Consider the following 15214-nt stretch of genomic DNA (forward strand, 5'->3'; position numbering starts at 1 on the left):
CAATTCTCTATAGTCTTCTGCAGAAGAGAAGGAAATGCTCATTCTCCATTGTGAACTTCAGTGGAAAAGGAGATGAACAAACAAATCAATACCCTGGCACTAAACACAGCCTTAAGAAAATTTAGGATGGGACAACATAAGATGATGAAAGCCAGGTCTTTTATTTGAAAAAAGATTACAGAATAGAAAACACTAGTGATGAGAGACACCACCTCAGACCCTATAGAAAGGACAGTGGCAATCATGGAAGTGATTTTTTTTTCTTTCCTAGCAGTAGCTGAAACATGGACGTGTATAAACACAGCTCTACCTAAGGGCTGCTATGAGGAAGTTTACTTCATCCCAGACCTAACAAACCACTTGGGGTAAGCAGGTAGAATTTGATCACTCCTGGCTTGTTAAGCACCCTTGTAATTAAGACAGGAAATTAAGCCTAAGTTTAAAGCTTTTTAATAAAACAGCTACTTCAAAGTACCTGATCATCTGTTATTGGAATAGCAACAAAATAATTTGGAGATTCTCTTGGACGCTTCTTAGACTGTTTGTGTGCTAGGTCTTCCTTGTGGTCTTCTACAATCTCCCTGGGCCCTTCTTGGATATTACCATGCTTCTGTCTCATCGTTGTACTTCTTTGGTCTTCCTTTTGCAGAAGCAGGTCTGCTTTTAGCTGTTCCTGCTCTTGCCTCTGGCCCTGCAGCTGTTCCTCTGTCACCATCCCATTCAAGTCTGCTTTGTCTCCAGCCTGCATGTCATGCAGCTCCACCACTTCTGCTCTTCCCTCTTGGGTCTCATCTTGCTGGGCTTTTTCCACTTCTCCTCCTTGATCCTGTTTTTGGCTCAGAAACCCCTGTGGCACCAGCTCCACCACAGCAAGCTCTCTCTCACCTTCAGATGTTGTCATCATCTCTCTCTGATTTTTTTGGGGGGTCCACTCTTCTCCATTATCTAACACTTCCTCACCTTGGTTCTGGAGGCAGTTTACCTCTTCTGGGTCACAGCCCAGCTGCAGCTGCACAGTGACCTTGATGCCAGCAGTGTCTTGTCCCCCCTCCTGGGGCTGTAGCTGTACAGTTACTTGTGGGAGAGACGGCCCTGAGCCCTGCTGCTGTAACTGCACCGTCACTGATGGGGCTTCCCATCTTGGGCTTGGCCTCTGAGGCTGCACCTGCACTGTCACCTCTGGGGAGTCCCACCCCTGGCTCATGTTCTGGGGCTGCACCTTGACAGTCACTTTTGGGAACTCCCACCTTGACGCTGGTTGTGGTCCCATGTTTGGGGCCATGTCTTCTTGCACTGGCTGACTCTGTGGGTGCACATGGATATCATTACCTCCCTGTGGCTCTTGAGCAGAGGGTGGTAGCTGTGCTGCTGAGGGATGATCTCCTTGCTCCAGCTGTACTGGTGAGCAGATTTGCTGAGCTCCTTCTGGGCTTTCATCTTCCTGAATGTGTTCCTGGACCACCTCTTGAGGCTGAGCTCCCTCTGGACTTCCATCTACCTGAACCACCTCTTGATGCCAACTCCTGCACAGCTCCCGTTTTATTACCTTCATCCTATAACACCAAAGCTTTCTTCTTCTAGGCTGGGGGTTTTCCAAGATCCTCCTCTTTCTGTGGGACTTGAAGTACTTTTTTAAAGGAACTGAGGGAAAAGAAAAGAAAAAAGCCTAACAGTTATTTTTAAAAAAGTATTTCTTGCAATAGTTCAATCTGGGTTCAGTTCTGCAATTGGACTCGCTATGGGGGAGCTTCAACCCGGTCAAACAGCCCAGTCTAAAAACCTCTGGAGAGCCTGACTGAAGATTGAACTACTGCTTCTAGTCACTGTTCTGTGGTCTTGACTTCTGCACTTGCCCTGATTAGGTTTCCCATGCTTTAAAGCATGAGTACACCATTTCACAGCACGCAGCACCACAGAGACAGAGGCCTTATCAAAGGACTGCAGGTGTGTTGCCCAGAGGTGGTTACTCAGAGAGACTGAGAATAGCCTAAGCCCAACTCAAAAGCTGAATTCATACAGAAACAAGATTGCCTGTGAAGATTTGGTCTCTAACTGCAGCATGTTGCCATCTAATCAGACCTGCACACATGACTTTTTTCTTTCCTGTGGATACATTACAGTTTTTTCTACAGCAAACTGCTGCCACATCCTCATTTGTCTTAATGCCTCCCATCCACCCTGTCTCATTCCCTTTTCGTCTTCTGTGAGGTTGCAGAGGGAGATGCTTTTCTCACCCATACTGTTTAGATACAAGTAGTGAAGGCACTAAAGGAGTAAATACGTGATTTTTTTCTCCTCAACTCGGAGATTAATTCCACAGAAACCCAAAAAACCAAGAATATTTCTTAATTGGTCAATGCAGCTCAATTGCACTCAACAGAGACAGCACTTTTTAAAGAAGGTGTCTAAGCAAATAAATGCTACAGACCAAACAAGATTTATGTGCATGAGAAAAATATTTCACACCACAGGTTATGACTGGCCTTGACAAAGTCCTTCCAAGTCATGGCAACACTGAGGGTTTTCCCCCCTGAAGCTACAAGAGGTAGGCAGATATTTTTTATAAATTTGCTCTCCAAGACAACCAAAATGTTTGTTCAAATTTTGCAGGAAAACTAGATCCCTTCCCACCCCCACAAAACCCACAACCATTAAAAAAGTCAAAACTAAATAGAAAAACTGTAAAAAAAATTGACACACAACCTACATGCTTTAAAGTTGCGCAATACAAGACCAAGGTAATACAGTTAACACCCCCACCCCCCCAGCCCAAAAAAAAAAACAACCTTATTTTTGTAGTGGGCTAAAGAAGAAAAGCTTAGGAAACTCATATTGTGTTCTATATGAAGGCTATTATATGTTCTTTCCAGAATTCAGATGTTGGCACTTCATTTCATAGAATGGACTAGTTTTAAAAGGATATTTGAATGCTTACATATATTTTGCATGTAATTTCACTCATCAGATACCTACATTACTTATATTCTATTATGTTTTAAGAATTTTTTTGATTGTATGCCAAATCTAAAGACTTAAAGAAACTACTCAAGGCTTTTAAGCTGTGAGAGGCCAAGTGCTTATGGAAGTCAACCAATCTTATCTCTCTGGAGGCAAAGAACTGTGGACATAAACTAGCTATAAAATCAGCTACTACCCATGATATTTGGGGCTGGACTCCAAAAGATTTTGCCCTCTGGAAAAATGTTTAATCATGGATATGAAGAATCCCTGATCAGCTCAATGATCCTTAATAAAAACACAACCTAAGAATCTAACACAGTACTTCATCCTGAAACAGCACAAAACTTACTTTCAAACATCTCACTGACATCAGTTTTGACAAAAACAAACTCTGCTCTTGTTTTCATGTCTTCAATGTCCAAGTGAGAAACTAGAAGAAAAGAACAATATTGAAGTCTCCCAGAGAAGCCCTTTCAACCTTGTAACGGCTGTAAAACACTTGTTCATTTTTAAAGTACTTATAATGGCACAGCAGCTCCTGAGACACCATTACACTCCTCTGCCTTCCTCACAGTCATGGTACTTGAGAAAGCGAGCCTTTTTTCTCTTTTAGAAGCCATCATGTAAATTAAGCCTCAAACCAGTGCAAGCTTGGTAAGTACCTGTAACAATAGTTCAGCCAGCTTCAGAGAATGCAGCATCTAAATTCTCTGTAAACAAGTATTTAGACACATATAGGTGAGTCAAAGTTTACTGCACCTACAGTGACAGGATTCATGCCACTAAAACATAATAAACCCCACTGAAATCTTTGTTCTACTAGCAGTATGCAGCTGAGGAAAAACAGAAGTTAAAACCAAACCAAAACAAACAAACAACTCTCTTGCACTCAGCCTAAGCTGCTCTCTGAAAAAAACATCAAAACAGGTAACAACTTGTAACAAGCTGCCCTGGTGGCAGACATTTTTTGTTGGCTTTATTAGGCTTCATCCCCTTCAGTAACATTTAAAACCTTATTGTCTCTCTCACATTTGTGCCTGCACAGCAACCTTCCCTGTGAAGGGATTTCACAGACTGTCATCAACCTAGCAAAGACAATGCATCAGCCCAGGCTGAATACAGAAGAATCACATAGAAAGAAGCATCAGAGTTCTTTACAAGATAATGCACTACTTTTATGGTTTTCGATATGTAGCATCAAGGCAGTCTCACCAATATTATACAGTCCTTTCCCTACACTATTATTTTGCTCTTAAGCCTGTATTGCTTCATATGTGCATGTCTCCCACAAAACTTTCATTAGATAATGCCACCACCTAAAAAGAGCTAGAGATGCAGCTGTTACCCAGCCATCCCTACACTTTTGCAAGTCCTTACAACCTTTTTGTGGCTGTGAGCAAGTTGAGAATTAAGGGCTCAAGTTTTTTTATGCTTTGACTTACTACAATCTAAACTCAGAGGTTAATGAGATGGCAAAATCTTGGTCCTCCAAACACCTTCACACCTGTCTAAAATAAAGTTTTTGGAGATCCTGAGTGGTAAAAGCATCCCAGATAGCCCCAGGCTTCTGCCAAGGCCCCCTTCTAACTCTTATTCTGAGCCCTGCCAAGCCATTTAGCCCAGGTAACAACACCAAATACTTGTCCACCCTCAGCAAGGTCCAATGCAAGTTAGGCAGCCAAGAGCTGAAATCTGCAGTCTATACAAATAGGAAAGGTTCCTGCCCCTGTAGCAGTGAAATATGCCCTTAGGAGGTCTTGAAAAAGGCAGGAAGACTATCCAAAACACTTAAACCATGAAGAAAGTGCTTTCTTCAGATAAATAGTTTGTTCCATTTTCAGCCTTTTGACAGGCAGAGGTCATGCAGACCCTTGTATCCCAGCCAGCAGCTCTGAAACAAACACACAAGCTCCAAAGGCAAGCTTCCCCCAACCCTCAGTCCCATGCCAAAGGCTGGGAACAGATAACTGTGCCTAACCCTTGGTCAAAAGAATCCAGGAATACCCAAAGGAAAGCTGACCTGTCCCATGAAGTTGCAGGCAGCATTTGCCCAAAGACCTGTCTTTGCAGCTTCAGACCTCAGTCTGATACTTCCCACCTCCTCAGTCTCAGACCAATCAAATGCCCAGTGTGGGTGACAATAGAAAATTCATCACTGCGGCTCTGAATTTTAATTGTAGTGCAAAGCAATTCTGTAGCAAAGGATATGGAATGTCTCATTTCCAAAGCAATATGCCAGTATTAGGCGTCCATACCATAGAGACACTCTGGAAGCCAGGCAATATTCACTTCTACACAGATATAGATTTTGTGCTCCATAGAAGTGCTGGAAAACTGCTGACTGGCTAACACTACCTCGGTGTCTCTGAGGGATGATGTTGAAGTCTGCTTACAGCCACTCTAATGCATGCAAAAAAACCTCTCTGCACAGAAAATAAGCCATGAGAACAGCTTTTATACAGTTCTCCTTCACCAGATAGGTCAGAAACTCCTCAGCTGTGACAGTGGCATGCGAGTTTGCTGGCACTGATCTGGGAAGCTCAAAAAAGTCTGTTTATATGCCTTGCTTTCTGCAAAAGTCTCTCCCTTGTTACTCAGTTGCAGGGGAAGCAGGATGCAGGTGCAGTTCAGTAGCTGAGGAGCAGACTAGAATCTCAGGTCCTGAGAGAATATTTAAAATGCTGGAGATGAAGGGAAGATTTACCAGGTCCCAGTCAAACATAGACACACACCTACTAATAATTCACTTCGTGTGTTTTGCCCAAAATCTGAGTGGCTCCCTGGGCTTTCTGTTCTCCCCCTGCTCCTCTTCCTGATAAAGCTAACAATTTGCTGAAGTAATCTGATGTACACGAAGAAAAAGGCATTTGAAGCTAACAACCTTTCCTGCAGCACCCAGGCATTTTCTCTAAGCAATACTGCCCTCTGGCAAGCCATGCCTAAAACATCCACCTCCTCCTGCCATGCTAGAAGGCTGTAATTATACCAGTTCTTCTCCTCAGTCTTATATTTATATGGTCACCAGGCCTTATTTCTCTGTCTCTTATCCCCCCCCAAAAAAATTAATTGCATGCTTTGCAGACTGGACAACTCAGATACCTGTTTTTCCTGCTAAGATGCCTTTTCAACATTCAGCTGTCACAATGGTTAGAGGAGAGGAAGAAACAGGTAGCAGAAGAACCTGCCACAAATACTCTTAGAAACAACATTTCTATATGAAGTTGCAGCCTTTAAATCATCACAATTATGCCACAATCTCTGTTTATTTTATTCCCTATCAATCAAAACCAAATTAAGTTAGATCAAGAGAAAGGACATAGAAATTATTGGGCCCAAGTTTCTCCCTCTTACCAGTTTATTGCGCCTTCATAAATTGAAATTTTGTTGCAGTTGATGAGAAATGGTAGCAAGAAGAGAGGAAACAAGTTTAAGTACAATTAGATACCATCTGTAAAATATAGTTTCAGCTAGAGAATGTAGCGACTGAAATGTATTTGGCCCTGTCTCATTGTACCTTTTCTAGAGATTTAATACAGGGCTAGGAGGAAGGGTGAAGGTGGGAGGGCATGCAGAGCCACAGTTAATTAACCCATAATAGCAAGTGAGTGGCAAAAACCATCAGTGTTCCATGGTCTGTACCTACATGTTTCTGCAGTCTCGACCAAACCCTTTAGACTGAAGTAAACCCTTCTGTTGCCTTATTTGTGTTTAACATTAACTGTTAATCAAGAGGCACAGAAGTTCCAGAGTTTCTTGAATATTCATTTATTAGCTCCATTTTCCCAGTATAAAAGTGATAAAATCAAGCAACTCACATCTCTCAAAAATGATGCCATATTTGGTGTTGTCTATTTTTCTCTGATTAGTCACCAAAGTAATCAATGAGCATTCCAAGGGCAGTATTCCAAGCTGCTATTTAGCAGTAGGCCACTAATTCCTGACCAATGACAAATTTAAAGGGTTTGTTCACCTACAGAGAGGAAGCCAACAAAAGTGGGTGGAGGATGAAAATAGGTGAAATGGGAGCTCTGAAATGAACAATATCTATGATTGGTGGAAGGACATTCGAGGCAGAAACAGCACCACAGGAGCATAGGGGCAACACACACTTGACAAAGCTGCTTTTTCCTTAGTAACTCATTAGGATTCCACACTTCGTCAGACCACACTGAATGAGTTGCTCCCAGAGTACAGATGAAAGATAAAAAAGGCTTGACTTCTACTTTGATCCACCATTACTACTATTATCTGTATTTGGATGGAGCTTCAGCATTTAGCATGCAGTATGCATGTAATAGTGACTGTGGTGTCCCAGAGACCACCACTACATGGTGGAGAAGGAAAGCTGACACCACCATTCCTCTGAACAGAAATGTAGTTATTAGCTTTCCAATGAAAGTGTGCAGCTTGCTTTATTAGCCATTGTTTAAAGCACTATAATTAGAAAAAGTGTTAGATATGCAAGATAAACCATCCTCCCTCAAATACTACATGCTCCCCTGTGAGTTATAATCATTACACATCGTGTTAAAGAGGTTTTGTGGAAGTTTCTTTACATTGACTAGAACCATACAATCATTGTGTTACTTTCACATTGCAGCTAAAAAACCAATACATCCATAAAATGTGTCCCAGTCATTGCTTTTCTTTATGAGGATCTCTGAGCAGCTATTAAACAGTAATTATCTTGGATGCTGTACTAATCTTTTAGGTGTAACAGAGGCAGATATTCTGTACAATGTCAGCTGGTTCAATTGTAATCCCTGCTGCCCCTCTTCCCCTTAGCCCCAAGTGAAGCAGAACTCAGTTTAGGTATAATTCATCTGGCCAAGTTAGTCTGCATTTCAAAGTGTATCTTTATACTCCCTAAAATGAAACAAGTGTGTTACCCAAGATAAACTTAAAATTATTTGCATAAGATAATCAGCACACACTTGAGATTACTTTGATTTTTGGTAGGCATATCATTTATGCAAGAAAGTATTCTTTAAAAAGGTGAGATTCATCACTTCTGATACATGAGGAACTAAAATACTGAGACTGAAGTTATAATTAAAAAGGATGATGTTGCAAACAATTAGCTGCTCTAGCATACATGGCAGGGGTGTCCTGACTTCATTACTCCTTCACAAAGGCAGCACCAGAGCCCCTATTAAACTGACAGGTGGGAGGGCTAAACTCAAGACTGATTTGATAAAAAAACCTGTTCTGGTAACCTCTCTCTCAGGCAGACTCTTCAGGTCAAGTCCTCCACCCCTGGACATCCTGAGCTGCCACCAGTTCAGCCAAACCTGGCATTCCCATCACCCTTTGGCACCAGCACTTCTGAGGCACCCATGGACCAAGTGAACACCACACAGGGTGGGACATCTCTTGCACGAATACTTCTGTCTCTAGTGGAAAGCACTTTTTGCGTGCAAAGGGGGGTTTTAACACTATCAGATTTACAAAGCCTATAGCTGTGACTTTGTGACAGCACAGTCCAGGTATCACTGCCTTCCTTACTCTATCACAATTTCTTATTGCACTTATACAGATTCCATTTCCTCAGCTATATTTAACAAGTCAGAATAGTTTAAGTGTCTCCTTTCCAGCTATCAATTCAGAAGATAATCTTTAATCCAAAATACAGTGCATTACATCACCTCAGCTTCTGCTTATGATGGTCTCCTGCAGTATCCAGCCAGAGTGACTGTCTGCAGTCTGAAGGATTTTCTCAGTAAATTAATGGCTCTTCTTAAGTATCTCATATCCACTTAGAAAAGCAAATATGGATTATTTGTTCCTTTTAAAAATTTATTCTAAAAGCACACAAGAAGTCTCCATCTTAAGTGACTGAGTATCCAGCCTTGGAGAGTGAGAATACTGTATCTGAAGAGCTAAGCCCTCACAACTTTTAACTTCTAGGCATATTTCCAAACCCTGCCTGAGCATCCAAGCCACTCACTGTCAGATCCTTGGTTCACACCTGCCTGAAGCCTTGTTAATCAGACAATTACACAAACACTGTTCAGAAAAAAAGAGTGAAAGAACTCAAAGACAGACATTCTTTAAGACCAAAGGACACGGACAGAAAACACTGCAGTTTGGGTACCTGTCAGCTGTGCAGAAAGTGCTGCAGGAGAGCACCTGCCCAGCACAGAGCATCCAGTCCTCCTTCACCCACAGCAGCCTGGGCTGCAAGCAGGGCTAGAGGCAACAGAGCTGCCAAAGTTCAACATGTTCCTCTCCAGAGGAGCATACCTGAAGGACCAGAGAAAACATCTCTCAAGACCATTAAAAACCAAAACACCTCAATTTTTTTCCTTTTACTTTGGAGACTGGAGGTCATTTTATGGAAACAAAACTACAAATATCCTTTTTAAAATGTCTGCTCTTTAAATAAAGAATAAGGAATTATTTTAATCTTGAACTCAGTTGCTAAACCTAAAACTACCCAAAGAAGCTTGTAAATCACTGGTTTTGACACAATATGTATACTATAAATAGGTTTGTACCTATTGTATAAGCAGAAACATATCAGCTGGAAATTTTTTTTTTTTTTTAATTACGCAGAATACATATTATTGTGAAAGTCACACTTTTGGTATTTAAGCAAGAGTTCTAAGTTAGTAGCTTACACAGTTAATTTGTAAAAAAAAATCACTTCTTTATTGAAGTGTTTCAAACTGTGTTTTCCACTCTTCTGTTCAAGAAACATAATATGTATCTAACTGCAAACCTGAATATTTTTCATTAAGATCCTGTATTACACACACCCCTCCCTAGGAAATTTTTAATTCTGTTAAATATAAATGATCTTGTTTATTGGTGTATGTAAACAAAATGAACCATTGAGTCACAACTGGGATAATTTTTTCTGCCATGTAAGCACATTTCTGCAGAGTCATGCTCCTCTTGCAGTTCACCCTGCACTGAGGGACTGCAGATCTAGCCAGACCTGAAAAGGTAATGTGTTTTGGGTTTTTCTTTTTCCAGCCTCCTTACCTGTACCCTCAAAGAAAATCAGAATATATATGCATGGTCCAAGAAACTGCTTCTATTTCAATAAGTAGCTCACATTATGCATGCCTTCTGTCAGATGAACACAGATCCCTCTTCCAAAAATGATATAAAAGCATCTGAGCAGGGGGATGGAAACTGTGACGTAAGAGGCAGCCAGTGAAAAGACATATGGAGGCAGAGAAATCAGAACGATATCAGCAGTTGGCAAATCTCCTCTTACATTTCACATTCATATGCTCACCACATTTAGACATAAAGACAGTATCTAATACTCCAGCACCAGAAGAGAGGCTGTTTCCAGCATTCTCCAAAGTAGCATGTTCTATTATAGACATTGCCCTGTGCAGCACAATAATCCTACATTGCTCATCTGGATTTTGTGTTTAAGCCAGACAGTGACAACACACTGGACTGTAGTGAAATCACACTACACATTACTATTGCACCATCATGCAAGTATGAATTGTCAACTTCTATTTACACATGGCCTTTGTGTCCTGGGAAACGAGCAGAGCAAAAAGTTTTAGTGAGTTTTAGCGAAACTTGACTGTCATCAAGAAATTTTCTTCTCAGATTGAAAAATAATTGTTGAGAAGAAAACTTATCCCTGAAGCATCTTGCTGTATTCACTCTAATCAGGTTATACTAAAGTTCTCAAAGTTTTTCCTGTTTTTCAGTCTTGGTTTAGGGTTTGTTTTAGCAGTTTGGGGGGGGGTTTGGTTGTTTGGGGGTTTGTTTCAATATTTTTGTGGTTTGGTTTTTTGTGGTTTGTTTTTGGGGTTTTTTTGAGAGGGATTGAGGAGTCTCCTTTTTGTTTGTTTAGATTTTTTTGGTGGGGTGGGAAAGGTGTCAGCAGGGTCATGTAACAGGAGCTTTTCACCTGCATCACTGCAATATGCCCAATGAAGAGAGCCAAGAACTACTGCTTCTATGCCACAAAACACATACTGTAACATGCTCCTACCAAACCCTCCTTGTGGTGCTTATGCCCTTTTGCCCAGAGGACAAATAAAAGTAACTTCCTTCAATGGCAACAAAAGTGCTGAGAGCAACATACTCCCAGTTTTCACTGTGAATGCTGTACTTAGACTGGCAATCTACAAAAAAACCCAAAAAAACGTATTAGGCTGGAATGATCCCTCCCAGGAAGTGACTACCCATAGCAGCTGCACCAGTAGTTTTGGGATGAGTTAGAGAGTTTGCATCAGGAGAGGGCAGAATGTTACCCCTGACTGCCCCCCAACAAGCTGCCACAAGGAAATGAAAGTTTGGTGCACAAATTTAATCTGGTACTAACAAAGGTTTTTCAAGCTACACAATCTGCCCAGACTTACAAGTTATAGGATCAAATATTATTTTGTACAGAGCTTGAGTCAGTACTTAATTATCCCACCTAATGTGATCTGCTGCTGCTGAAGGTTAGTAAATGCAGAGCTTTTCTCCTCTCCATCCCTCAAGATTTTTTTTTTTGAAGGAACATATTGGGATGTCCCAGATAACATCTTTGCCAATGAGTTCCCAAATGTGGCAGCAAAAAGCCAACCTCATTGCAGCCTATTAACCCTATTAAGTAAACTCATGGGTAATTATCGGCCATAAAGTGTTGAGCTCTGTTTGTTGGACACAGAATTTCTTAAGCATCCATTCAGAGGCTATTAAGACACATGCAGGCACTTGAGTACAGCAGGAACAAATTAATTGCTTTGATATATTTTGTGATTGTTGTTGAGTCTTCAAAGAAACTGCAGTCCTGAAAGATAACTTTTCCATCTTAATTTGTTAGAATCCTCTTGGGGAGGAACAACAGCTCTAGGTATGTATTATGCAAACATTACTTACATGCTGTGGCTTGTGCAGCATGTCAAAATTATTGTAAGCAGTTGCTACCCTCACATTCAAACAAAATTAACATGGCACAAACATCTTACAGCTATTGTAATTTTCTATGGCTGAAGTGCTCTTGTGCCATTTCAGGCAGGTCAGAGATCCTCAAAGAAGAGGCAGCTTTTTTGCAGGTCAGTTATCTGCACTTCAGATGTGATGCCAACACACAAGAGAATAGCAGGAGCAGAAAAGGAAATGCAGAGCACTTGCCAGATGAGATACTCCAGGGAATAAATAAATGGGGATTTTTGAAATGTCAAGCTTTTTTCGGTAGAAGTTCTAACAAGGCTACAACTCAGAAGCAGTCACAGGAAAAGAAAATATTACCTAATGCTAAAAAATAAGTAATTGTAATATATTTGTGGAATACACCTTCAGCATATATATGGGCTCGCATCTTCTTTAGAAACTGCTTTGACTTTTGTTCAGTCACTGAAAAGAGAAACCATGCTTTACTTAATTAACTGCTCAAACAATCTATAAAGAAGGTATTTTCAGGAGTTATTTTGTCTTTATTATGGATTTTTGGGAAGCAGTAATTCACTTTTCTATATCAAGAAGGAGGCAGAAGAGAGAGTACATAAAGCTATAAATACTATTAATTGCAGAGTGAGGCACAATATTGTTAAGAGTTATGGAAACTGTCCCATCTCCTTTATTCCTTTTGCATCTGACTATCAAGTTTAAGAGAAAGAGTAATTGAACCATTCCATCAAAACCCTGGTGTGGATTAAACCCTTGCCAAGAATGTGCTAGCATTGATTACTTATAAGAGCTAGCAGTTTTAGAGCTGGTTTAGAGGAATAGAATAAGCCCAGAACCTCAGAAGCTAGGTCTTGAATGAGCAGACAGCTGTGCCACCAGCATGAAGGAGACAAAAGCATATGATCAGTAGCTTCAGAAGCAATTCAAATAGATCAAGAAGAGACATCAACTGTAGTTGATCTATTTAAATTCATGAGATCATATTTGGAAACATGGAAGAGAGCTGCAGGAATAATACATCTCTTTGAATTAAGTCTTGCAGAAAATTTATCTTTTGATAGTCTGTCTTAACATCTCAAGGCAGACTGACACCATTAGATGCAACACCAATAAAAGGAATAAAGAACACAAAATCTAATGATTAATAAAAGACCTCTGAAAAAAGCACTCTGGGTTGGAAGAGGGCTTTTTTTTTTTTAGAATTAAACTCTATGGCAACAAGAATCTTTAGTTACAGCTTGTATACATATATATATATATATATATACTGTATGTATGTATATATACATACATTTTTGTAACCTAAACATGCATCTTACTTATACAGGCTGCTGATATGTGTCATCATAAGAGTAAAAATCAGATCACTCCCTCTTTAACTGTGAATACCCTTTACACTGCATACCCATAAATTCCTTTCAGCACTAAAAGGATCCCAAAAGCAAGGACAGATTATCTAACATAGAACAGCAAGGATTTATCCCTGTTAGCAGTCTGCAGAGGACCCACAAATCCATTCTGCAGATCAGAGCAAGCAACTTAAGGAAGCAATTTCCCCCTCACAATATCGCCCTTTTGGCTTCCCAGATTAAGATATCTCCCAAGGCCATGCTCTATTAAAGCACTTAGAAAGCCTGAAGAAAGTCACAGCAGACTCGCTGCATAGCTAAGTAGAAGAGAGGCAAATTGGATTTAAGTCAGTTACTCCATGGGAGAAAAGGAACACCAGCCACAGACGGGCACTGGGACAGCAAGACAGAACAGGCAGCCAGTGGTCAGCAGGGAACAAGGGCAAAGTGATCAGCCCTTTTCATAGCATCTTACCCAGGCAGAGCTCCCCAGTCCCTGAGCAATGTTGTGTAGAGCCACAGGACATCCCTCCCGAGGTGATAGAATACTCTCAGCTCAGGCTACCATCCCTCAGGCACACTACTAAGTACTCCAAGGGCAAGGTAGACCTGCATTACCAGGGTTCATCTGCACTTCTTGGACAAACAAAACAGAAGATTTACACTTCAAAGCTACTGACCTGGCATTGTTCCAATAAACACCAGGACCCTATCCAAGCTGTTATCAAAATCACATGCCAGACCCAAAGGACAACCTTAAAGCTGAGAGAAACTTTACCGTCCTGTTTCTCTGAAGAGCATCATGAGAGCAAATGCTAAAACATAAACAGAAATGATATGCACAAGTTGCAAAGAAGTGGGACACTTTTGTCATTAACTATTCCCAGTGGTGGCAGCTGATTAGGCCTATAGACACTTGGTAACTACCTTAGATTTAGGTTATTATTCAAGCTGCATGTCTTTGAAGGCCTATTAAGGGCAATACCAGAATCACTCAGAATTTGCTCCTCTTTAGTTTTCCAATCACTTTAGCATCACAAATAGACACAGCCAAAAAAAATATCTGAGAACAGAGATTTAAAATAGGATCTGTATAAACAATTCATAACTCAAATTCATAGCAGACTGCTACCTCCCGCTACATAAGTCAGCACTAATGGACAGCACTACAATCATTTTATACCTCAAGGAGCACATTTCAAAGGGAGATCCCCTTAGAAGTAAAAACAGGGTCAAAAGGTACAGTACAGAACCATAATAAAAAGCCACAAAGCAAACATACTGAGCAATTAGATTTTTCTGCCTACAATTACTGCATTTTTACCCTCGCTAATATCAAATTAGCTCAGACCACACCATCCCCTCTCCTCTCTTCCAACCCACAAAGTCCTATTACACTTAGCTATTTTCAAGCACATCAACAGAAGCCATAACTTGCCATTTCTCTGCACACAGCACATTTGCTTAACCAAATACACCTCTTCAAACTGCAACACTATAACCATGAAAACAGTTGCAAAGTAAAATTTAACCATCCATTAATTTACCTACCTGCTCAAGACAATACAAACAGCTTACATGGAAGGCTTTTAAAGGGCTTTGTTCAGCAACAACTATGACACTAGACATAAATATTTTAACTAAAAATTTCACTACTTATAGACAGAAGGGAGACAGCACTGGGATGGGGTTTTATACCAAATCCAATTCACATGACTGAGGCTTTCTCATGAGTGTGACTCATCTGCACCTGTGATGAGTAAAGTGCTTTAAGCTGAAGCTGAAGTACTTGCTGCAAGTTACTGCTTATCAGATAGAACTGGGAAGGCAGTAGAGCAAACATTGATGCAGCAGAAATACCAAATATTTCCTCAATAGATTTACTGCTTTAGCTGTTTTCTTACACAAAATACCTGACGATCTTGGATGCTCTCAGGTAATTGTTAATGAATAAATGACTGGGGCTGGTTGTGACCTAATTGTAAAAAGCTTCTCTTTTACTGTGTTTTCTTCCTTCTTTATCGTGCTTC

The 15214-nt window shown here is 40.6% G+C and overlaps 1 protein-coding gene across 17 annotated transcripts in view; it reads right to left on the minus strand.

The window, feature by feature from the left end:
- LOC135308724 (uncharacterized) overlaps positions 1-14877 on the minus strand; it is a 76862-nt gene extending 61985 nt beyond the window's left edge. For 9 of the 17 annotated variants that reach the window (XR_010369132.1, XR_010369131.1, XR_010369130.1 and 6 more), the window contains exons 1-2: positions 14736-14870; positions 476-1666 (exon numbers count right to left, since the gene is read on the minus strand). Coding sequence is in view for 9 of the 17 variants with exons in the window: in XM_064434121.1 (XP_064290191.1) it covers positions 476-1666; positions 14736-14813 (1269 nt within the window). In the remaining 8 variants the exon portion in view is untranslated. Of the gene's footprint in view, positions 1-475; positions 1667-3310; positions 3392-9055; positions 9205-14735 lie in introns of all 17 variants that reach the window. The other 8 variants (XM_064434070.1, XM_064434060.1, XM_064434093.1 and 5 more) reach the window with 8 other exon arrangements.
- Positions 14878-15214: the final 337 nt, after the last annotated feature.

Source organism: Passer domesticus, chromosome 1, assembly GCF_036417665.1.
Source record: "Passer domesticus isolate bPasDom1 chromosome 1, bPasDom1.hap1, whole genome shotgun sequence".
In the NCBI taxonomy this organism is placed as follows: Eukaryota; Metazoa; Chordata; class Aves; order Passeriformes; family Passeridae; genus Passer; species Passer domesticus.